This window comes from Anabas testudineus, chromosome 11, assembly GCF_900324465.2.
Source record: "Anabas testudineus chromosome 11, fAnaTes1.2, whole genome shotgun sequence".
NCBI classification, from domain to species: domain Eukaryota; kingdom Metazoa; phylum Chordata; class Actinopteri; order Anabantiformes; family Anabantidae; genus Anabas; species Anabas testudineus.
Genome location: NC_046620.1, coordinates 11471837 through 11496412, shown reverse-complemented (window position 1 = coordinate 11496412; position 24576 = coordinate 11471837). Strand labels below are relative to the sequence as shown.

Below are 24576 nucleotides of genomic sequence, written 5' to 3'. Positions count from 1 at the left end.
GGTGATGAAGATTTGGTTGTTAGTAGAAAAAAAAAAAAGTTACACAAATAAATGAATGAGCAACGTCCTCAAAACATCTGACATTCAAATATTTCAAGGGTTCAAATAAATGACTTTAACATAGTTAATTTATTCAGTGTCACAATTTTAAATTTCTGCACATTTAATCTCAACTTTTTACATGATAAAATGTTACACTAAACAGAAATCCAAAGATTTACAGTGGGCTATCAAACTAAGGGCAAAAGTTTACAACAGATTATGGTTTAATGAATGTTGTAAATTTAACAAAATGTTTATAACTATAAAAAAAAAGACAATACAATTTCTACGTGTGTGTGATGGGTTTTTGTTTACTTGTTTGCAAATGCCTGTCAATTCTGATCATTAATAATTGCTTGAAAATAAACAAAGTTCCATGTTACGCACCTATTTTTTCCCACTTGTTAACAGCTAACTGTTGTGTTTAAAATATATACATTCACAAGTGTGAGTGTAACTTGGTGTTTTTCAGAGCAGCGCAGCTTTTGGAGCCATGTGCGGAAAGTTTCCGGTTATGTAAGGGAACACATGAAACACACAGATACATATATGGAAGGAGCGGAAACATCCCGACCGCTCATTGGAGGACGTGAGCGCAAGCCCCGCCCCCCGGCCCGTTAGTTGCCCTCCCCTCCTCCTGTAGTTCTCCACCCACCAGCCGACAGAGAAGACGCCGCTCCGCCGAAGCTCGTTAGTCCTCTAAACATATGGCAAAAACAGCCCTCTTTCTTTCTTATATCGTTGTGCCCACTACTCTTTAAAAATTCCGCCGAAAAAGAGAAGACGATTTTCCAAATCCTTCTGGCCGTTATCTCACGTAAGTACAGCGAAACACTCGGGCAGAGACCCGTGGATTCAGCAGGCGGACGTAACATGGCGGGCTAGTCTTTCTGCCTTCTTGCTCCTCTTGCACCACATGACAGACCAATTCATTGAATTCTGTGGCTTTGAGATGTCCTAAGGACGCGTGTTAAGGTGTTGTTGGATTATGAAGCGATCTTAGAATCTCAGTCTAAGTTTAAATCCGCGTGTTTTGTCCGTGTTGACGTTTGTTATGTTGCTATTAACAAAATACGGTGCTAACGTAAGCTCCTAGCGACGAGCCATCGGCAGCCAGCTTAACATTAGCAGCCGTCTCGTTGCCAGAAATCTCTCAACGGCATATGTTATGTATGAAATGTGTAGGATTGCGTGGTATTTTCACGTTTGTGCGGTAAAGAAAGGGCTTTAAGTTTTGTTTTGATGACGCATTGTAGGGATAATCTCTCATTTGTCAAGTTGTGCCACTTTCAACATCACGGCGCATGCGCCAGTTTGATTTAGCCCATGTTCGTATAATATAAACTAATATTGAATAAAACCTGCGACTGAGATCATTAGAAGTAATTTCAGATAATGTGCGCACTGTTTGTTGGGTGTAAACAAACCAGACAGATTTTGTCGGTTAAATGTTGCCCACAATTACAACAAATGTTAGTCCTTAGGTGGTAGAAGCAACCATTGTCATGAAAAAAGAGTTATTGCCACACCTTACCAAAGACACTTAATGTGACTTCTCTTGTGCAAGTCATTTAGTGCCTGTCTTCCTTTTACTTTGTCGTTCATGTGTATTTATTCTAAAAGTTTGTGTGTTTTTCCCTCAGGGCTCCCCTGTCTCTGTACAGGTGTATGAGTGCTACCCAGAGGGCCTAGGGGCGGCTCTTTACCGGGAGCACTTTGATTTCAACGCTGAGCCACCTTGGGATCCTAGCTGATAGCAGGACAGGTCCATCTCCTGACTTGTCCATGTAAGTGACCCGGTATCAGCTGTAAACATACGCACGTGCTCCTTTAAACACCCACACATACACACCCACATGAAGCAAAGTCCAGAATCAGTGTCCTGGGTACAATTTGGAGTAAACACATTTGTTTTGGGTTCATGGGAAGTCACTAGATTTTTAAATAAAACTCAGTCAGGTATGTTTTTACATATTTACTAATTATACATGAATGCTGGGCGAGGTTGTCTTGTTTCTTTTTTTCCCAGATGGATTCATTGAGGTTGTGATTGAAAAGAGACTTATTGTGTCAATGTTTACAGCAGTATCCCAGTTTCACAGTATATAAAGTTTATACTTTAAATGCATGTGAACATGTTAAGTTATTCATAATACGATCTGTTGAAATAATTTCTTCACATTCTGGCTGAAATAAGTGCCAGTGTGTGTAAGTGAAATGTACAGATAGGTTTAGTTGCAACTGTTGCCCCCTGCAGTAAATTGGCAACTGTGTAAATAATAGTTTAAATTTCCAAAACTTCCATCTTTGTTAGTTTAAGGGTCCTTGTAACTAATAATAATAATAATAGTAGTATAATACCAGAATATTGGGGAAAATATGAAAATGTTTGGACGTTAACACAATTAAAACCTCATGCTGTTGCAATCCTTATCGTGTCATAAAATGCAGATAACGTTTCATTTAATAATTGTGTAGCTGTTGATTTTTAACTCTCAAAATGATTCAAGGCAGAAGTTAAGCAGCCTTATGACTGTATTTAGTTATATTAAAAAAATACATTAAGGTGATTTTAAGTCTTTTTTTGTTTCCCTCTCTCTCTCTCTTTTTCCAGTTTGTTGCATACCGGCAGGACCCCATTGGCTCAGTCGTGACCCCTTGACTTGTTTATCTGTTCTTTATGATTGTCGGCTTAGCGGAATACGGTTGAGATGAAAGGACTTGCTGACAAACCCAACTACATGATTGAAATCCTGGAGGGAGGAGTAACCCTTGAAGATGTTTTTGACGGACATATCGGAAATCAGGCTCTGGTCAGTTCTATTTACAAGGCTTTTAAGAGCTGGAAATCTTATAGGATGTGATTTATTTTGGCATTGTGGTTATTTTATTTACTCATTTTTTATGTGGCTTGAGCAGTTGACTTTTGTACTTACTGCAGTCTTCACTCCCATTTGTATTTCCAGGCGGAGAAGAGTGCTTTTGTGGTGGGTGACCTCGGTGCCCTGATGCAGCAGCATGTGTGTTGGCAGAGCATAGTGCCACAGCTGCAGCCCTACTATCCGGTCAAAGTAAACAGCAGCCCTGCAGTCATCGAGGTGGTGGCCTCTTTGGGCCTGGGCTTCGTTTGCACCAACAAGGTGAGTTTTAAACTCCACAGAAACAGGTTCATAGTGCCTCATCCATGACAGCACTTGACATTTTGGGGCCAAAGCATCACAAGCACTCAGTTGATTACTGGTCAGCTGATGACTGTTATCCTCTCATCTTATGCAACACACCTCATTGTTTTGATGGCGCTTTTAGACTTTGTTGCTCTGATTTCTGCTGTGTCCCCTACTATCCCCAGACTGAGATGAGCCTGGTGCTGGAGCATGGTGTGCCACCAGAAAACATCATTTTGTCGGGTGTTTGCAAGCAGCTGGCACACATCAAGTTTGCTGCCAAGAACAATATCCAGCATCTTGTGTGCGAAAACGAGGCTGAGTTGTCAAAGATATCCCGCCTGCATCCTAGTGCAAAGTAAGCAATCAAATCAAGCTAACTTTTTTCCTCTTAGGTGCTTTTACTCCTCCTGTACATCTGTAAAACTGAAAACGTTTTTGTTTTTTTGCTCTTCTAGGTTGCTGCTGCAGTTGACCACTGAAGCTCATGCAGCTGAGACCAGCATGGCTTTCGGCTCCTCTCTGAAGAGCTGTCGACACCTACTGGAGGCAGCCAAGGAGCTGGGAGCCCAGGTCATGGGTGTGACTTTCCACATCCCCAGCTCGTGCCAAGACTTGCAACAGGCCTACACCCATGCACTGTCAGATGCCCGCTGTGTCTTTGACATGGGGGTAAGTATCTGGATAATGTATTTAATTAGCAAGAGACTAGAAAGTAGGAATTCTGTATCTGTGAGTTAATTGGATATTTTATTATTTTACACTTTCTTTATAGTTATGGGTAATTCAATGATTCAGTTATACTCTTTCTGTTCAGGTGGATCTGGGCTTCAACATGAGCATCCTGGACATTGGTGGTGGATTCACTGGCTCAGAATTTCAGCTCAAACAAGTAATTGATAAACAGCTGAAACCAATCACCAATTATTTTCTGTTGTATCTGAAAGCACCATCTGAATGTACATTTGCTGTGTGCAGGTTGAGTCTGCAATCAGGCCATTGCTTGATGCTTACTTTCCCCCACTGTCTGGTGTGCAAGTGTTGGCCCAGCCAGGCACCTTCTACGTGGCCTCAGCTTTCACTCTGGCTGTCAGTGTGATTGGCAGAAAGGTGGTGACCCGCCACTGGGACAGCCTAGCTCAAGGTAAAGTACTTGTACTACTCTCAGAGCTGTTCTTTGTTCTTTCTTTTAGTCCAGTTAAATCTGATATATATTACGTATATCTTCCTTTGTATGGTTGTTGCATAACGATAACAAGACCCTCAGAGGTCAAGTCTGAAACACAGTGTTCTAAATTTCACACATTATATTTTCACAGGTGAAAACAATGAAGATACAGAGTTCCTGTACTACATGAATGAGGGTGTTTATGGACCATTTAGCTGCAAGCTGCTCGGAAACTCCATCCCTGCCCCGTCGGTGCACAAGGTTAGTAGGTCTCCACCCAGGAGAGTCAGCCCTATTCAGGACTCTATTCTATTCAGAAAAAAAAGTCTGATAGCAGTTTTATATGAATAGAGAAATAAGTCGGCATAACAAGCATTTAGAAATCAAGACAGAATTGCTTTAGATGATGAACCGTTAAACCCATAAAGCAAGATCCCCCTTCTCCCCTTTCGAAGCTAAGATGAAGAAACATACAATGTTCTCTTGATCTGATGACAGTCTAAAGGATTAATGGCACCCCACAGAAATGTTATTACCCAACTGCACCGCTGACAGATAATGATGCATTTCCTCTTATGTATGTGCTCTGTTTATTTCATAATACCTTGACTTCACATGAAATACACAACTTCTGCTTGCTAGCTAACACAAATCACATTTTATCTATGGCAAATGATGAAGCATTAGTGTGAAGAATACTGTGTACGTATGTTAAGCTGCAGAGCATTCATATTTATCTCTTCTGTTTTATGTTTTCTTACTGGTATGAAACGCAGAGGATAATTTTACATATTACTATTTTACATAGTACAGCGGTCATTACCTGTGACAGAAGCTCTTGAACAGTTAAGAAAGAGAAATTGGTTATTTCCATAGTTTGATGACACTCAATCCTCTTTCCAGCATGTGATGTGTGCTGAGGAGGTGGTGTATCCCAGCAGCCTGTGGGGCCCGTCACTGGACCAGCTGGACCAGGTGGTCGAACGCTGCCTGTTGCCTGAGCTCAGTGTGGGAGACTGGCTTCTTTTCTCCAACGTGGGAGCTTACGGCCTGGATGACTTTACTTGCCTATCCAGCTCCTCCCAACTGCCAGTTTACTACACTGTCTCCACCTCTGACTGGTGAGCATGGAGTGAATTTGCATATGAAGTTCCACCACCAACAAAGATCTATATAAAAACACGATACGTTTACTGTAAACTGACCATCTGTGTTGCCCACAGGTACGAAATGCAGGAAGCTGGTGTGGCACTGGACAGTGCCATGAAGAATTTCTCTGTGGTCCATTACAGTGCATAACTGCCCTCAGCCCCTGTCCTGTATTATATTACACAGACCCTCCTTAGCCTCCGCTTTCACTGTGTGAGCCCAGGGGTCAGTGTGGTATTTGGGACATGGGGGTAAATGTGGTAAACATTCCAGCCACGTAGGAAAATGCAGTGTCATGTTATTTCTTCCAGGAATTTTTTACCTCTAGAAATGGGAAACAATTGGTTGTTTGATACCTCAATTATCTAAAATTTGGATTATCTGGAAGGTAATCTTTTTTTTTTTTTTTTTTTTTTCTTGTTTTGCTCCTCCCTCCAATGGACTACAAAAATCTGTCAGTTGAAAGAGCTGCAGCCCATACTCAAATGACATTATGCAACAAAATGGACGACTCATTGGAGATGGGACCACCCGACATGTTTAGGGTGGTTTGTTTCCTACATTAAATTCAGTTTACAAAATGTACAATGATTTAAATCATGTTCTTTATTGATTACCTGTTGACAGTTGTGCAAGTCCTATATCTGTTCAACACACTTAAATTTGTATTATTTAAGTGTTCGGAAAAATCATTGTCTCGTGTGGATTCTGTATTTCAGACTCCTCACTCTGCAGAATTTAAATGAAATGACAATGATATAACCTATTTCTTTCTTGCAGTTCACCTCAATGCATTTTTATTTATTGGATTAAGATATTACTGGGGCATATTTAAAGCTCCACCTTTAAGTGTGTTTTGCCCAGGTATTATGCTGTGACCCATCCAACAGTGTTTTCCTGTTACGATATAGATGTGTTTTTTAACGCTACATGGATTATGTGTGTTGTATTCGCCACTTGTGACCTCGGTGGTTTCTCTTTACTCGAAAGGCATGAAGGAATTGCTGTGGGAGATTCTCTCTACACTGAGCTCAAGCTTAAATGCAGAACCCCTGCATACACTCCTTGCCTCTTACAGAGAGAGGTTAATTTGGTCTAAAATGCATAAAATCTTTTGTAGGTTAAAAAAATACTGTGATATTTAATAATAATGCCCTGATTTTTCAGATCTTCAAATTTGTGTCTCTTGCCAAGGGATTGCTTTTTGCTCTCCCAAGATCTGAAAACAAAAAAACCGCAAAGGACCTATTTCTGCAAGTTCTCAAACATAAATAAAAATTTCTGTATGTGGCAGATGTAGACTTACATGTCTATATCTAAAGGCATGTTAGTTGTACACTGTACCCTGTACGGCCGTGCATATTCTGAATAACAGGCCAGACCTTTCCTCATGCTTCTCTGAAGATATGAGGTACTTAATGCACAGTCTCTTGTACAGCTAAATCTTCATGTCTAATAATAAAGGTGATCTGACTTAATTGCAGTTTTTAAAGAATCCTGCCCTCTTGTGACTAATGTATTGATTACTTGTTTGTCTAAGGCACTAATGGACCATAGCCTGCTTTTGACTGTAAACTGTGCTTGTTAAAGTAATCAGTGATTAATTTAATACATTTCTGACAAATAATTGCTCTTGTCCATGTGTGATCTTTGGTGCTGGAGGAAGATTTGACGTGTCTGATGTGTTATGAATGTACGGGGGTGGAATCTTCTTGAAATGGCCTTTAATACAGATTTAGATCTGCTTAAGCTCATTTTGCAGCCAGGGATGAGATCCTGCTTCCTGCTGTAACCATGATTTCACAAGCAGACAGTTAACAGAATAAATAAAATAAGAATAATAATACAAAAATAGGTGATGTTATTTTTATACTCCCTTAACTTAAAATAAACAACTGTACAGATTTTTGGAATATTGAATAGTTATATTTTAATTCAGCTGGCCTTATTGGCCTGTTCATCCTAATAGTACACTATAAATTTTATTGTTCCAAAGGAAAATCCAAACATTAGTCAATATTAATCTTTGTTATAAGACAGAACAGCATTACCACATCTTATCACAGATTAAGATATGAACATATGAAAAAAGTAAATCATTCATGAGAGCCCAGCCAAATGTATTTATCTCAGTCATGGTGCAACACTATTGTGCTTTTCATGACAATAGAGAGATCCAGTGGTCAATTAAAGAACAGAGCAGCAACGAATCAGTAAAATCAACAGCTGCTCTGTGTTTAGTTCAATCAGCATGTTCTTGGGTTTTGATGACAAACACAATGTACACTAAACTAATTAAAACTAATTATTATGGGGTTCAGCATCTACAGTGTGGCTTCGCCCTCTGACCACTGTACAATAGTTATTTGTCATCTTTAATTCCAGTAATTAAATAAATGTAAAGGTGAAACTTGGAATCAGGTTCACTGGGTAAAAACGAGAAAATTCCGGTATTTTCCAGTTCTCTGTGGAAATTACCTTGTGTGTCCTGTCAGCAGGTCCCTGAACAAAACACTCGGCTCACACCTGCTTGTGTCCTCCATGTTTATAAGATCTTGCATAACTGTTTATAATGATGTCGTATTGGCATTAATATGTGGTTTTACACTGACAAACTGTATTGTAGATACCTTCAGCACAGATCCCAACCTAACCTTCAACATCAGTAGACTTTTAGAAAGACATAGATGTAAGAAAATCTGCATCCCACTGAATTTCTCTGCACACATTTATCTGGAAGTTGAGTCATGGCAACTGGACTTACATCTGGCCATGACTCAACTTCCAGATAACTTTACCCGGACGACTGAGAAGCTTCACCGACATCTGGATACATTTGTTTAAAAATGATAATAAATAACTGTAGCTAAAACATTTTCCAGGTGTTGTAGGTGGTAGAAAACTGACACTGACTCCTTTTTAAGAGGCGTTATTATTACCTCTTCCAAGTGTCTTATGAAAAGTGTTAATTAGCAGGGACGACTTGTTCATTAGTTTCAAATTAACCTTCTGCTGTCTAGAGATGAATTGGTTGCAGAAGATTTACTACTACAACATACTACTGTAGCACAATAGTGTACTCTTACAGGTTTACAACACAGAAGTGATAAGTTGTATCTGATTGCTTTTACGAGTAACCTAATGGATTCACAGCCTGTTGCCAGTTGTAGCAAATATGAACCAACTCTGAGCTGTGATTGACTGTGATTGGTGGCCCTGATTGTTTTAATTGCATAAAGCAGTGGTTAAACAAGTGGGAAGCTCAGTGAAATGATCAGTTAACATCGGCAATCCTCTATATCCACTCCACTCTAAATATTTAGCCTTTATTAAAAAAAAGCTGAGCAATCAGCTGCAGTACAGCCATCATTACCCAAACACTTTAATTATCTGGCCTGCATTGTCAAACCACAGGGCACATTGGTAAATGCTGCGTCACTAGCCAAATATGAAATGATGCTGTTCCATCACTCTTAACACCACACCGCGTCATGCCACCAAATATCGATAAAGATTTTCAGTTGTTTATAAGATCAATTATAAGATCTTACATTGGTGAGGGATTTGTAAAAGATCATTAAGGCACGAGTTGGTGTGGATAAATGAATACATCAACAAGTTTGTGGTACCGTGCAGTAGCCAATAAAATTATTCAGTTGTTGAAAATAGTACACGTTTCAAAGCAAGAAATTGTAAGTTAGCAATCCTCTATCCTCGAGGATGGAGGAAGTATTCATAAAGGTAGGCCATAATTCAGACAGGTAGCTAGTTTTTACGAAACATGTGCAAGAGCATTTGGTTGTAAGGCCGAACACATGGTTGTTCATCTGAGTATGACATGAATTAACTTTAACGTAAATATATATGTAACGCATTACGCTTCACTGCTGGTATAGATTACTATTCGGTAGTAGCTAGCTGATTAGTTTTTGCGTTAAATCGTTAAATACACTAAAAAGTCTACATACTTTATGCTATGCTAGTCAAAATACATTTAACCTGTCAATCACAAACACTGACCTATCAAAACAGTGGTTCAATATAATTGGCTTAAAATGTAGCATGATGTGACGTCACAAAAGAAGGACCACCCATTTAGCTCATTTTCTCGAAAGATGATTGGTGAGCGTTGGTCAGGAACCACGTGACTGCCAGCGGGGGGTCGCAGTAGCCACGCCCCCACACCTAGCTATGTGTTGTACGACACAAAAATCCAATTAACAAGCCAGTAATTACATGAAATGTATAATCCTGATTAAAAAAGTGTTTCACCCGGACCCTGAGGAGCAGCCGCTGACAGGGTTGTTGAGAGAATAAAAAGTTATTCCGTTTTTAGAGAGAGGCGCCTCCCATTGGCCAGTGTGTGCAGTATGCAAATTAAGCACGGCTACGTCAGATCCTGAACTTGAGCGCCATTTTTTTTTTCCTCAATAGTGGAAGAAAGGGACAAAAGCTGGAGCAAAAATAACTTCTCTCCGGAGGAGGTCGGGAGACGTCGCGCCTCATATTTGACTACAGTCGCGCTCCAGCGGTGCGTGCGGACAGGGGGGGATGATGCCCGCATGAGTATCTGCGTGCAGCGCCGGCCGCAGACGCAGCTCCCCGACACAGACGGGCCGGTGGAAGTGGAAGACGTTAGCTGAGCCGGAGGTGGCGCGGCGACAAGTAACGTGAACAAACCCCGAAGATCGGACGAGGTAAACGAGTGTGGGGGGTGTGAGGGCATCACCGAGGAGGGAGAAGCGGCGTGGCCGGATTAGTGACCCGGCGTGTTGCTGCCTTGCTGCCACCAGGGTGTTTTTTTTTTTTTAATGCCTCCTCACACACAGCTGTACTAGCCTAGATGGTCGTTATGTGAAGGGGACAGCTTTAGCTGGAAGGCGATTGAATCACAACGCACACTTTTAACCCACTGCAAATAAAGTTTGAAATAAAATCCGAGCTGTATGTAGAGAGCTGGTGCTCACATGTGCATGAGAAGTGTGAAATCAGCTGCTGCAGCAACTTGTGTTTTTATGCAGGCGTGTTGGGATGTACATTGTGACACTTGCACAGGCTGTGGTTTGCTGTTTTTACTGCTAAATGATTCACGATGATGAGTCCACTCATCTGTTTTATTTGTCTTTTGTTAGCAGTACCACTTAAAAATGAAATGACTTTATATGCAAATTGAAATTAGATGATGGTTTGTTGGTGATAATGCTGACATGATTGTATATGCAAACTGCACTAACCACAGCTAATCACAGTGATTGTATTTCCCCTTAACTGATTATTTCTTTTATTTCTGCAACACCTGTATTTGGGGCTGCATTAAAAAGTGTAAACTAAATTGCTATATTAAAATAATTCAATTAAAATTATTACTTTAAATAGAAATTGTGTGACCCCCATTATATTTTGAATGTGTTTTAATTGTTTTGAAGAAATATTTAGTTTATTTTTCATGGCTAAAGAAAAGAGCATGTGTGTTAACGTTACACTTATTTTCTTCAAATAGGCTTATGAGGAATAATGTATCAGGTTCCGGTTGGAAATATTGAGAAGATCCGAAAGGCACGCAAGGCTGTGAAAAATATCCTCTCTGAGATTGGCCTGGAAGATTGTCAAAACCTATTGAAGGTATGTTTTATCTTGGAAGTTAAGATTTGGGCATGTAGATGGTATTTAAGTGTAACACTAGTCATAACGTAAGCAGGAAGAAGTGGCCTGGCTGGCTTAAAAAAAGAGGTGAAGGGTGAATCAGTTGGTCTGGGTTATATTTGTCTATGGTAGTTCACTGTTTTCTGTGTTTTCAGTAGCTCCAAACATTACGCTGAATACTGTACAAAAACTCTTGGTGATGAGTTTCTCTGTGTAAAAGTTTCCACTTTGCTTTTGAATCCATCACTAATTGTCCACATTGCAAATAAAGAAATCGGTACGCAAAACAAGTTGCAGAACTCTCAGAACCCTGGAAATAAATTGTATTTTGTTATACATGTGTTAAATATAAAGCAGGTTAGGTGTGGTTAATCAAATACTCACTGAACGCAATAAAGGCAAATTTCAACCTTTTAATGCAATTAAAGCTATACCGACATCTTTAAAACATGTTACTAGGACTGGAATTTGTTATGATGATGGTCACATTGATAGAAAGCTGTTCATGGGGTTTTCTGGTTGTTATGGCAACAGGTGGGGTTGGGTGATATGATGTCATGTCTACTGTCTGAGGCTTTCAATGGTGTGAATGATGTTGCACATTAGTAAGCAGTGTTATGGTACGTTGATTTGTCAGATTTTCATGCTGATTTCATGTTGATATTTCTGCATATTTTATCCAAACCCACCACCCACAGCAGCGAGTTGGGAAACACATGATCCACTGACCACAGAAGTGGTTTGACAAAAGTGTGGAATTAACCAACCAGCCATTTTCATACACACCTTCATATTATGCAAGCTGTTGCATGGCCAGGTGTGGGCTGTTCCCTCGCTACTCCATGACTAATGAAGCAGAAAAAAAGGCCTGGAGGTGTTTCTGAGAGTGCGTTTGCATTTGGTAGCTGTTCACTGAAGAGGTGTCTGTGTAAGTGAAGGAGGCCACCATTAGGCTCAAAACAACACAATAAATAGAGACAGCAAAAACATTGGGAATTAACTGGCCACTTTAGCAACTGTAAAAAGCCTGAAAGACCATGGATGACTGAAGTAAAGGGCTGCAGAATTCAGTCCATAGTGAAGGAAACCCTTTCACAACATGAAGTCAGTCAAGAGCACTCCTGAGGAGGTATGCATGACAAGGGGCAAAACACTAACACAAGACTAGAGCTTGTCAGATAACACCTAATGAACCAGACCAGTTCTGAAATAAGAGTCTTTGGACTGAAGAAACCAAGATTAACTTGGGAAGAGAAAAGTGTCTAGGAGAAGGAAAGGAACAGCTTATGATACCACATCATCTTTCAAACTGGAGGCAACGTTATGGTGTGGGCATGTATGGCTGCTAATGGAACCAGGTCATTGGTGTTTATTGCAGATCTGACTGCTAATAAAGGTATCAGGATGAATTCTGAATTGTATGGGGCTACACTCTGCTCAGATTCAGCCAAATGCTGTAAAACTGGACGTTTTGCAAGTGGATTAAAAACATATACAGTGAAAAGCTGCCCAAGAGTTTCTCAGGGCAAACAAAATGAGATATTCTTCACTGCCCAAGTCAGTCACCTGATCACAACACAGTAGCACATGCGTTTCACTTACTGAAGGCAGAACGACCCACAAGCTGTAGCTGCAGTGAAGGCCTGGCAAAGCATCTCAAGGGAGGAGACTTTGATCATGTGCATGGGTTCCTGACTTCAGGCAGTCATTGACTGCACAGGATTAAAGGTGACTGAAATGGTGGTCATTTTTTCCCATTACTTTTGAGCTTCCCAAAATGTATGTGTGTATGAACATGGCTGTAATTCCTGAGTGGTTGATGCCACACTTTTGTCAAAACCTTTGAATTAAAGCTGAAAGTCTTGACTTCGCTCACATGTTGAGTATTTAATTTCAAATTTATGTAACTTGCCATTGTTTTAATTTTGATTTTTACAAGAATCTGATGCTGGTTAGTTAAAAAACTAACAATATATCAAAGGTGGAAACTTCAGACTTGATATGAGACAGCTGGTCTGAATCACAGGTAGACTAATTTACAGTTTAGCATTAACACTTTTTTTTTTTTACTATAGAGCCATTGTAAAAGGTTTTAAAATATCTTCAAATCTGTATATTTTGTTTTTATTTACATTGTACAGTGTCCTAACTTGCTTGCAAAACAAAAACTCAACAAAAAACCTAAACCTTCACAAAGTTTAGTAGTTTCCTGTAGAGTTTCTGTATTAGGCTTTGCGAGTTTTAGCTGTTGTACTGAATAAACCATCAACTGCATTTATAGTGAGGCTTTATATATTACTGTTAATGTTTTATATTAGACTAGTGCTGAAGATTGTGTGTGTTTATTGTGCAGGATCTCAGTGAAAACTCAGAGAAAAACACAGCGGAAGACGAAGCCTTTAACGAAACTGAGTGGGTTGATTTAATAGAGGGATACAACAGCAGACTACAGAAAAAGGTGAATAAGATGTTTTATACTGTTGTGGGTATTTGCAGTGATTCAGTACTATTTAGAACATGTAGGTTGTTTATAACTTGTCCATTGACTCTTTTTTTTTCAGTGGCCTTATCGGTCTCGATCTCTGTGCTGTAACCTGTGCAAGTACTCTTCACAAAACATCTACAACTTCAGGAGTCACGTCTCACGCTGCCATGGATATGTTCAGTCATTCTGTGCGCTGGCACCCTGTTCTCAGTGCCTCTTCATCGCCCACCCCAAGGTTGTCAAGAAGCACATGTTGTACTTTCACTCAAAACTTCCCATCGATGTACAGTCATCAAGGGAAGGACCTTTAACAACCCATCGTGGAAATGAAAGGTATCAGTGCCGGAGGTGTGGATTTCCAACCTCTTCTATCTTCGCAATGAAGAAGCACATTATTCTCAAGCACCTGGAGAGTTTGGCAGAGCGGTATATTGGTTACAGATTGCACCTTCAAGGGACTACGTCTGTAAAGGTCTACTGCTGCAAGGTGTGTAAGGTCAACACTGGAACTCTTGACCAAATGTTGCATCACATGCTGGTTGAGCCATCGCACTATGCAGTCAGCACACAAGTCCAGAGTATGATTCATGAAAACAAGAACTACACCATTAAACCAACACCTAATGGGAACGGTGTGTTTGTGACATTCCCAAGTATTGCTCCTAAACCACAGCAACCTCATATGTTCAGCAGTAAGCCTGTGGTTTTACCAAGTAATGGCCAACCTGCTGGGACTGTGGTGGCATTACAGCCCCTACAAGGAACTACAAACAGTACTACTCTGATCTGTACTCCTGGAACCAACCAAGCTTTTCTGCCCCCTCAGGCGTCGGCCCTAGTGCAGCTAGCTAGTGCTGAGGCTAAAGGTTTGCTTCAGCCTGGTGCCACAATAGCTCTCCGAAGTGCTTTGCCCCAAGGACCATCTATGGTCCAGCTTCCCACGGTGTCTAACGTGTCCCTGAAGCAGGCACCAGTGGCTCTAGCTCCTGCTTCTGCTCAGCTACAAAAGCCTCCACAAGCGCAGCAAATCCTTGTTCCATCAGGACTGCAGGCCAATATGGCAGCTGGAACTGGAGCTGTGCCTAAACCAGCTGCAGTTACACAACATGCACCCACAAACCATATCACCCTACAAGGTACCATGCTCACTTCGCAGTCTCTGCTGAGTCACCTGATCCCAACGGGCAACAGGGTGAACGGTATGCCCACATACACTTTTGCTCCACTGCAAGTAGCAGTGCCTGTCTCTCAGAGCACAAGTACCCCTCACAAGACTGTTGAGAAACCGAGTAACTCCATACCACAAACTAAGAAATGGATTACCTGTCCCCTCTGCAATGAACTTTTCCCTTCTAATGTCTTTGACATGCATACAGAGGTTGCCCACCAGACAAAATCTACGACATCAAATTCAGAAAGCGTGGCGGCACGAGCAGCTTTCCTGAAGAAAATGCCAGATAAAACTGTCAAATGTTTAACATGCAAAATTCTACTATCAGAAAAGAGCGTCTTCCAACACCTGCTGCACGGCTTGAATTGTTTGTACTGCTCCGCTTTGTTTTTTTCAATAAAACAGCTTCTCGAACATGTAAAGCAACACAATTCCACAAGCAAGGCATACTGTGACTTCCTTAGACAGAAGTACAGGGTGTACTCAAAGGGTACTGGGGGAATCCGATTCCCTTACTTTGATGTTAACACCACTGCACCAAAAGAGATTCTCGGAGACACAGAGGTCAATCTTGCCCTGGTCACGAACTCCCTCGACTTGATCTTCTTTAAGTTACAGCCCAGCAGCCAGCCAGAAATCTGTCCAGCACCTGTGAAACTTAACAGTGCGTACTGTCCCTTCTGTGACGAAAAGTTTGACAATGACTCCAAACACCACCAGCACCTGAAACAAAAACACTTTGTAGCACCCACCATTCACGCCATCCTAAAGACAGAGGCTTTCAAGTGCATATACTGCAACGGTGTGTACACGGGGAAAGTCACGCAGCAGGCTGTGATGCTCCACATTCAGCGATGCCGCTGTTCTCCAAAACCACCACAGCCACCCAAACCTTCAGCAGTAGCAGCAGCACCACCACCACCACCACCACCACCCCGACCGCCGCTGCCGCCCCCGCCCCCGCAGCAGCTTCCAAAACCAGCTCAGCCGCTCAGCCAACCATCTGGACTCTACTTTCTCCAAATGCCACAGGGACTGACTATGAAACAGACTTTAGCTCCAGCTCGTGTGATCGCAGCTGCGCCCACCGCGGAGCCCCCAGAATCAGAAGCAGAGCTGCAGTCGAAGAAGAGGCTGGAAGCTGCGCTGAAGCAGGTGATGGAGGCTAACAAGCGAGAGCGTGAAGAAAGGGCGGCCATCCGCAGGAAGCGAGAGCAAGAGAAGCTGTTGCCCCCACCAGAGCCTGAGATTCAGAGCGACCCCACAGTGAAGCTGGTGTTGGAGCCCAATCCTAACGAGCGCCGCAACAGTGAGGAGCGCAAAGACTTTATATCCAAATACTACAACCTGAATCCCTACGCAACCAAAGCAGAGACCGATGAGCTGTGCAGGAGGCTGTCTCTCACCAAAGCGGAGCTGGCAGCACTCTTCAGCAAGAAGCGCAGCAAGTGTATGAAGAGCCTCAAAAGGAACACAGCTGCTGTTCTGCTCGGCTTCAACATGACTGAAATGAGCAAACTCAAGCACAACCTTATTATCCCGGAACAGCAGTCCGCTGATCCCGCAGAGCAGCTTCCTGCCAGTACGACAGAGCAGATGGAAAACGGTGAGGATGGACCAGAACCGATGGACGAAAGCGGAAATGAGAAAGTTCCAGATGGGGAGCAGGCGGAGCAGATGGAATGAGTGCAGATGTGTGAAAGTCAAACAGCAAATAATGCCAAGACAGATAACCCTGATTAAAAACAAAGTAAAACCCAGATACTTTAATGATGGCCTTTAGTGTTGACAGTCACAACAGAAGTTTATCATGCAGTGCATACAGTGTGTTTTCTAACATACATGTAACCTTCACTGATAGTGCTTCATTTATCTTCAGTATGTCGTCAGTGGTCCATATCCTAATTTCTTCATAAATGCAGAGCCATGATGCACATTTTATTCACATAATAATGAATAAACAGATGTATTGGCTGAAATAATTTGGTGCAGTTTGTTAAGCTGCTGCATTAAACACCTGGTTAGTGTCATCAACCATGGCTGTCTTCAACATAAGCACTGATTTGCTCCTGGTAGCTGCTTTTTTGCACCCTTTATTTAAGCCCATTTGTACAAAATAGAGATTTCTACATCATTGCGTGACAGATAATAACCAGACTTTAGTACACACCCCAGTATGGAGTTGTGTTCTTGTATTATGCTTAACAAGTGATTTTCTTTACATATTTGGACCTATTTCTGCCATGCACAGCTTCATTATTTTATTTTGTCATTCATGTTGTTTTAAACCTTCTAATAAATCTCCCTCTCTCTATTTAAACAGTTAAAAAGGACAGTTAATTTCTTTCTCACCAACACCTGTAGACAGTTATGTTGAATGTTCATCAGTTTCAAAGCAAAATTCTTGTAATGTCGCTGAATTCCTAGAGTTAACGAACACTTGGTTATATGAAGTCTCTGACCATGTAGCTTGCATGAACCTTTGAACTGTGAGATGAAAATATGATTTGTGCCATTGTGAAGTCTACATATTTGCTTAGACTTGTGGAACTTAACCTAGAGATTCAACAAAACATAAAACCTGTTACTGTGCATTGATTTCTGTCATCATATATCTTCGGTTCTCCTGACAGCTTCTTTTGTACTATACCTGAAATTTATAAAATGTCTAGAGGAGTAAAAATGTTGGGAGAGGTAGAAGTTCTCATTTTGTCCACGGGCCATTGCGCTGTAAAAAAAATAAAGTGGTTGGATTTTATGTAAATGATTCATTCATTTTTATTTTTATTTATTAATAAACCAAATTTTAATCAAGCTTTGTTAAAGCACCCCAAGTTATGTTTCTATCATATGAAATCAACTGATGAATGAAAACATCAGACCACTTTTTTTTCCCCCCTTTACCAGCAGCAACAGGCCAAAATGGTTTGATTCACAATAAAAGGCAGTGCAATAAAACGTTGATGAGAAGGTTTTTTCGTTTATGTTCAACATCCCCTGAGAAATACAAGTTTGTCTGCAACATGGCGCTCCTTCATTTTGATGTCTTCAAGGGGAAATGTGTCTCTTCTCTGATTAATTGCGGGATAGCAGCTCGAAATAAAAGATGAAATGTGTGTAGGATCCAGAGGTGGAGAGATGTCATTTAGAGATGCATGCGTTGGTAACTTACAGACATACGGGGGTGCTACTTCTGCTTTTTACCTAAAACAGTAGTTTGTCTACAGTGCACTTACTAACTTTAACATTTCATTTAACTATTACACTATTAAAGCTTTTTCATTACACAAGAGAGTAAAATCTGGTTGATGGACAAAAACAGGTGGCAAGCAGACCAACCTCAAGTTATGTTTTGTTTTTTTAGCTCCATAACTTAGACAACAAGGGCTCATATGCGCCAACATGGAGCTTGTTGTGTTTTGTCGCCATCGGTACACTTTTCATCTCTACTTGGTAACTGTTCTGATTCGATCGAGGACTGAAGGGCCACTGTAGCTGTTGGTCTGAATGACCTCCAGTCTCTTCAGGTACTCTGCAGGGAGTCCGTTCTGCTCTGCACCCAGACACACCACCTTACATGGATCACAAAGAGAAACATCATATTTCTTTTTACTAGATCGCTTATTACGTAGCATAGCTTTTAGAAGTCAAGTGTGCTGTCTCTGGACCAGTGTTGAGGTGCACACACCTGTTTGTACTGAGGAGAGGGACGACAGGCGTGGAAATTGTTCATCTGATAAGTCCTGCAGAGCATCAGTCCTTTATCAGTCTCCACTGAAACCTCCAGCGGGGTGTACAAACCCAGATTCACCCCTTCCTGGCTAACAACACACAAAAGAAGGAGAATCACACTGTCAGTTAAGTAATAAGAAAAACATCTAATGCTGAACTGATCGAGGAGCTCGGAGTTTGGGTCTCACTTGTCCAGGCTTGTGAGGTCTTCGTTGCTCAAAGTCCAGATCACCCCCCACACTTCAGAGCCTGGACAGCACTCGATAGTGGCCACGCCACCGTGCCAAGCGTTGTCCCCATGTTTTTCCCACATGCCAAAGTTCAACTCATAGTCCTGCACACACACACACACACACACACACACACAGAGTTGGTGGTAACAGGGATGTGTGGCATTAGACAAAAGGCTGTGGACAATACCTTCTGAACAAAATGCTTCCTATTCCACTATGAAGTCCACAGGGTGCTGTGTTTGTGTTTCCAGCAGTGTCCCCAGCCTGGTTGGCCATCACAGCAGATCCTGTTGTTGCAGCTGGTTCATGTTCATCTTTGCATAATTGTATTTGTTTTGTGCACCTGTTATTACTGTTGTAATAACACTTACATATATATATATATATATATATATATATATATATATTACTATAGAAACTATTTCACATTTGCTGGAGACACTGCTGCACAAACAGCAGGTTTCAGGGTGTTTTAATGTCCACATACTGCTAAAGAAGGACAACTAAAAAAACAAAGAGGATTTCTCCACAAACCGATGATCTACCTTCAGTCGACCGGTGGTACAAAATATCGCAGAGGGGTTTGCCAGCAGCAATCTTTCCTTCAGCAAGTTGCTCCCAAAAGCGAAATACATGAAGCGACCACAGACAGCGCCGGACATCTTCAGATATGTTCAGATCACTGTTGGCAGAAGGAAACATGAAGCTCAGACTGATTGATTCACGGAGGTGATTCACTGCTCCTCACCGGTCTCCGCACACTTCCGGTTTAACACACCGAGCATGCGCAGACTGAGGTAGGAACACGTTTAAAAATATCCTTAATATACTTTTATTTATCCACGATTTAGAAATGAAGCAGCCTGAAGCTAAAATCGCAGAACTGCTGTTCGGAGATAAATTCGTTTGCAACACATATTTTTTTTTAACAAGAGGTCAGCTGTCAGCTAACATGCTAATGCTAAGCTAGGCTCAGCTGACAGTATGGAGTACACTTAAAAACACACAACCTTCATAACATTAACATAAGAAACTATTCAGGCTACTATATTTATCACGTTATGAAAATCATGCTCTTTAAATCAGAAGGTACCAGATAGGACTACTAGAGGCATTAGAGGTGCAAAGTTAGTCCAAATTACTAATTCATTGCTCAAGTTAAAATACTAAAGCTGTCAAATAAATGCAGTGGAGTATAATACTTCCATCCAAACTAAATCTGTGTAAATGTAAAGTGACAGAAAATGGAAAAACTCGTTTTTATTGGAAGTAGTACTACAATCTACTAGATACTGTATATACTTTAATACAACAGCTCATTTTAGAGATGACTGCAGTATTGCGCTGCTGACAAGCTGTCAATACAGGATTTAATCTATATTATCGATTAAACATCAGTCGGCTCCTATAACAGCTGTCGGACTGCCACACACAGTGCTTTATTAATCAGTCTTAAACTCAGGTGTGACACATTTCTTTAAACAATTCTTAAGCTAAATCCCTAATAAAATAAATTACATAAATGCTACAAATACTTTTAAAATACCTCAATGCTGCAGTTCAGCACAAGGGAAAATAGTATCGTGTAGGTTTATGTATCCCTCAAGAGTCGCCGGTCATATTGTGTTTTTACCAGTCCAGTTTTTTGTAAACGATGCAGTACTACCAGCATTAGGGGAACTTTCCATGCAAACACACTTTATTCAACTATGTAATGAAAACAGAATGAGAAAATTAAGCATTCGAAACACACAAAATAACCCAGTCCTCCTGGCTGCAATAATGCACAGAGTCAAATTTTGCTCTTCACAAGGAGCATTTTAATGTACAAAATGAGGAAAAAACAAAAACACGCTGAAAATTTCACAAAACATTTCCTTTAAGAAAAAGAAAAAAAAAATTTCCTGTACAAACAGTGGGGTGGTGAAAAGTAGGTGCATGCCCTGACGATCATCTTCTTGGACCGCCCCGACCCCGTCCCCTTCCTCTGCCACGTCCTCGTCCTCTTCCTCGTCCCCGTCCAGCCACTGAGAAAAGACAAGTGAGAGTAAGCATGTTGAATACAGAGATGAAGACTGTGCACTGTAGAGGAAAAAATAAAATAATAATAATGATAATGACAACTAAACTCTGTACAGCTCTGTTCTTGTCAAGAAATATAGTTTACAAGTATAACAAGATATACTTAATATACTTAAACTATATTTTCGTGACAAGAGCTGTTTTACTGGGTAATAACACTTTACAGAGTTTAGTCAGCAATATAATACTGATGTGTACACATATGCATTCAGTCTTAGCAGGAAAAATAATACAGGATTTCCCTGCATGATCAAAAAGCTCTAGTTTCTTAAACTGTGGCATCACAAAGATGACAAAGATGAAGTGTATATAAACTGCAGGAAAAGATAATTTCGTCAGTCACTATTTTTTCAAAACAGCTTACTGCCAAAATCTCAGCCCACATCAAGGTTCTTTCATTAAGTATAACATATTTAACTTCACTCAAACTGGAAAATCTTTGCGTGATGGCTCAGACATCTCCAACATTACACTGAGCACAAACAAATCTTGTGAGAAAATGTCTCAAGACAGATTCTGCATGCTAGTTTAGTTAAGAATCACTATTAAAATGCTCTATTTTATTACGTACTCAGCAATATAGGCACTGATCATCAAGGTGTTGCAAGTGTAACTTATTCAGTTTATTCCAAACTCACCTGCTTCCCTCTTCTTGGACTTGATCTTTGGCTCTATGTCAACCAGCAAAGTGTCCAGTGGGAGGCTGTCAGGCAAGATAAAGTAGCGGATATTGTTGCCACGGATACTCAGCGACTCCAGCTGAGTTGGCTCCCTGTTTTTTAAGGTCATTTTCACTGCCTTCAGGTGGGTGTTCATGCTCACATCAACACCTAAGTAGATAAAGAAACAGATGAAACACTTAATAAAACAAATCTACAGATATAAAGGGTAGTAACTGCATTAGCTCACACCAATCCAGTGTTTTAATGTCAGGAAATAAACCCATCCATGTTGTTTTTAAGTATGTAAAACTGAACCTCTGGAAAGTGAAGGCTCTGAAGCTGTGCAGCAAATTATAAAATAGTGATTTAAACAACATTTCAAAATGTTGAATGAGTTTTAACCCAAGTGAGAATAACTGGCCTCTATATTTTGCAACCCATCCAAAAATATTGGTCTTCATAGACTTTTATTGGTAGGTGGATGGAGGTATGCTCCTCCATACCAGAAAATACTAGTATTGTTGCACAGATGTATTGAATTAGAGAAGTTTAGTGTGGAAGACATGTGACAAAATAACCTGACCTTATTAACACCTCACTAAACTGTTTCAAGAACATTCACCTTCGCTTTACGATAGTTTGATCATCACGTAACTGTTGTATTGCATCTTCTTTTCCTAAGTTGATCTAAAACAGGCATACATATAAGGGCACAAGTGGGTGTGAATTGTGCCCAAATGAAACCTTTAGCCATGACGTTGGAGACAAATATCTCACTGCAGATTACTAATGCATAAATAAACACAGCACACTTTTCTAATGCACCAGCTGGCTCTTACCTGTGATGGTGCCATGGACCTGGGTGCCATTCTTCAGTTCAATAGTAACTGTCTCATGGCTGAGCTTCATCAAAAACCTGTGGGTTGAAATGAGGAAAGTGTGAACAGTATCCCCTCTGGCATTAATAAAGATTTTTGAATCTTGAAACAGAACATCGATCTTTGACTCAAACTTTCTTTAAACATCTTACTGATAGTTAGCTAGTTAGCCTACGTTAGCCGCTAGCGTTAGCGCTGCTGCCTCTAGCACCAAAACAAAAGCGCGAATCGACACCAACTATCAGCTTCAGACCATGCATTGTACCACTAAAGTAATACATATATGAATATGCTTTTAATTCATGTTGCTAAATAACACGTTAACTGAACTGAACTTCGTGTGCGGAAGACACGCTAGTTACAGACAAGGCCGACGAGCAAGTACCGATACGTTGTTAAATGTTAACGTAAGTTAAATATAGTGGATAAACCCGAGCGTTTACACATGAACTCACTATTCAATAATTACTCAAATACGACATATGTGTCCTAATATAACATGTTATATCAGCGCTTTGAGCGGTTCTTGGAGCCGCCGACTCTATCCATTCATTCCGTTCACTGCTTCCCGCCTCTTCATTGTCTCTCTCTTCATCTAAAGCCATCCAGCGCTATAATATTGTTTTCAACCATCTTGTATCACAGCATTCGCTAAACGAAAACTTTTCCCACACACTTACCGGACTAGTTTCATGATAGTGACGGACTGTGCGGACAAGTCCTCCACCAAAGATAAAAAATTACAGCGCTCGAGTAACAACACAGGCCGCTGTTGAACGATTTACGTTTTAGTCGCGCTGATACTACGTCATCGGCGGTCGACGGAAAGCCGTCACCTATGAGAACAACATCGCCGCCTACAGGTGGAGTAATGAACAGGTGTAGCAGGTATGAATGAACTGTCCTTTTGTTTTTTTATTCTCAATTTTAAAATATGGGGATAAATATATTTTCTATTACACTGTGTCTATTTTGACTGTGACCTACTTCCAGTTAAAATTTCACATTTCCATTAAATTGGAAAACTATGATATAGGGCGATACAGTATTTCCAAGAGTAATTAACAGTGACTTTGCCAGTTTTACTAAACACATTGTTAATGTGAATACTATGATGATGATGATTTAAACTTTCTGAGAGAAATGCCAGAACTAATTTTAAAATGGCATTAAGTTGGAGGAAGACACAAGTGTGTTGTAGTTTCAGCTGACTGCCAGTAGATGATGTTCAGGTACTGTGTCTTAGTTTTAAACTTCTGTAGCTATATTATTGATATTTCATTGGACTAATAAAAAGGACAAATTCATGAATGTATCTGATATTTAATCATGTCTGAAGCCAGCCTTACCATCAAAAATGTAATATTCAAATGATTAAATGCTGTGTGACCCACAGTTTATTCCATAATGTCACTTTTACTTCCTAACTTGTTTTTAAAGAATACATTTGTATTTAAAAATGTGAAATTGGTTTTCTTGACCACTTTTGGAGGGTTGTTGTTAAGTATTTAAATGCTGAAGTTGAATGATAGTAGATTTAAAGCTCCAACAAATCCTACAGTACATGTCCAGTATATTATACTTTGTAGTAATAAGGAAAAACAGACATTTAAAGCAGACTAGAAATTACTGCCACTGAAATGTACACAAAACTCAAAGCGACACACTTTCAGTTCTTTTTATTGAGAGTAAACTTTGCACTGACGCTTTCATTTACAGTTTTGGCCCCACATCAAACTGCTCTTATGGACCGCCTGGGAATGTATCAAGTATAATCTATGACAGTGCAATTTAATTTTTTTTTTTTAGTCTAAAGTTGTTGGTTAAGGGATCATTAAACTATAAAGTACATGTGGGGTACAGTATGGCACGAGACCATTCCTTTGACACTATAAATCCACTTTTTAATTAAGGAAAACAAACAAAACAAAATAATAATAATAATAATAATAATAATAATAATAATAATATTACAACCTCCACTTCTTGCCTGACAGCTCTGGATAAGTGCAAGACATTACCAGTATACTTGTGCAAATTAAAAGAAGTCTGAATTATTTTCTTTCGCTGCTGCACAATGAAGACTCAAAAATATGCAGTCCTATTAATTCAGCCATTGCTCAGGGGACAAAGTCTGAAATTTCTTGCACGACACCAGTCGCTTCAC

At 40.4% G+C, this 24576-nt stretch overlaps 4 protein-coding genes across 4 annotated transcripts; 2 read left to right on the top strand and 2 right to left on the bottom strand.

The window, feature by feature from the left end:
* Window positions 1-696: 696 nt before the first annotated feature.
* Window positions 697-7150, top strand: azin1b (antizyme inhibitor 1b). The gene is made up of 11 exons (XM_026348935.1): window positions 697-859; window positions 1686-1829; window positions 2657-2855; window positions 3009-3182; window positions 3392-3564; window positions 3665-3878; window positions 4024-4098; window positions 4185-4350; window positions 4526-4635; window positions 5278-5495; window positions 5598-7150. The coding sequence occupies exons 3-11, from the start codon at window positions 2754-2756 to the stop codon at window positions 5671-5673; spliced, it is 1308 nt and encodes a 435-aa protein (XP_026204720.1). The 5' UTR covers window positions 697-859; window positions 1686-1829; window positions 2657-2753; the 3' UTR covers window positions 5674-7150.
* A 2812-nt stretch (window positions 7151-9962) lies between these two features.
* adnp2b (ADNP homeobox 2b) lies at window positions 9963-17547 on the top strand. Its single transcript, XM_026348834.1, has 4 exons — window positions 9963-10220; window positions 11024-11145; window positions 13520-13624; window positions 13728-17547. Exons 2-4 carry the CDS (start codon window positions 11038-11040, stop codon window positions 16506-16508), a joined length of 2994 nt encoding a protein of 997 aa, XP_026204619.1. The 5' UTR covers window positions 9963-10220; window positions 11024-11037; the 3' UTR covers window positions 16509-17547.
* ggcta (gamma-glutamylcyclotransferase a) lies at window positions 16585-19539 on the bottom strand. The gene is made up of 4 exons (XM_026348835.1): window positions 19333-19539; window positions 18743-18888; window positions 18511-18643; window positions 16585-18394 (listed from the first exon to the last, which is right to left on the bottom strand). The coding sequence occupies exons 1-4, from the start codon at window positions 19447-19449 to the stop codon at window positions 18269-18271; spliced, it is 522 nt and encodes a 173-aa protein (XP_026204620.1). The 5' UTR covers window positions 19450-19539; the 3' UTR covers window positions 16585-18268.
* Window positions 19540-20584: 1045 nt separating this feature from the next.
* Window positions 20585-23236, bottom strand: snrpd1 (small nuclear ribonucleoprotein D1 polypeptide). The gene is made up of 4 exons (XM_026346948.1): window positions 23090-23236; window positions 22371-22447; window positions 21508-21699; window positions 20585-20814 (listed from the first exon to the last, which is right to left on the bottom strand). Exons 1-4 carry the CDS (start codon window positions 23101-23103, stop codon window positions 20738-20740), a joined length of 360 nt encoding a protein of 119 aa, XP_026202733.1. The 5' UTR covers window positions 23104-23236; the 3' UTR covers window positions 20585-20737.
* Window positions 23237-24576: the final 1340 nt, after the last annotated feature.

Coding starts and splice junctions, on each gene's coding strand:
- azin1b (XM_026348935.1), top strand. CDS start 2,754: ATGAAAGGACTTGCTGACAAACCCAACTACATGATTGAAATCCTGGAG. Junction 3,183..3,391: donor GCTTCGTTTGCACCAACAAG/GTGAGTTTTAAA, acceptor TACTATCCCCAG/ACTGAGATGAGCCTGGTGCT. Junction 3,565..3,664: donor CGCCTGCATCCTAGTGCAAA/GTAAGCAATCAA, acceptor TTGCTCTTCTAG/GTTGCTGCTGCAGTTGACCA.
- adnp2b (XM_026348834.1), top strand. CDS start 11,038: ATGTATCAGGTTCCGGTTGGAAATATTGAGAAGATCCGAAAGGCACGC. Junction 11,146..13,519: donor ATTGTCAAAACCTATTGAAG/GTATGTTTTATC, acceptor TTTATTGTGCAG/GATCTCAGTGAAAACTCAGA. Junction 13,625..13,727: donor ACAGCAGACTACAGAAAAAG/GTGAATAAGATG, acceptor TTTTTTTTTCAG/TGGCCTTATCGGTCTCGATC.
- ggcta (XM_026348835.1), bottom strand. CDS start 19,449: ATGTCCGGCGCTGTCTGTGGTCGCTTCATGTATTTCGCTTTTGGGAGC. Junction 18,644..18,742: donor GACCTCACAAGCCTGGACAA/GTGAGACCCAAA, acceptor GTGTGTTGTTAG/CCAGGAAGGGGTGAATCTGG. Junction 18,395..18,510: donor CCTCTCCTCAGTACAAACAG/GTGTGTGCACCT, acceptor GATCCATGTAAG/GTGGTGTGTCTGGGTGCAGA.
- snrpd1 (XM_026346948.1), bottom strand. Junction 21,700..22,370: donor GGTCCATGGCACCATCACAG/GTAAGAGCCAGC, acceptor TTATCTACTTAG/GTGTTGATGTGAGCATGAAC. Junction 20,815..21,507: donor GTCCAAGAAGAGGGAAGCAG/GTGAGTTTGGAA, acceptor GTCTTTTCTCAG/TGGCTGGACGGGGACGAGGA.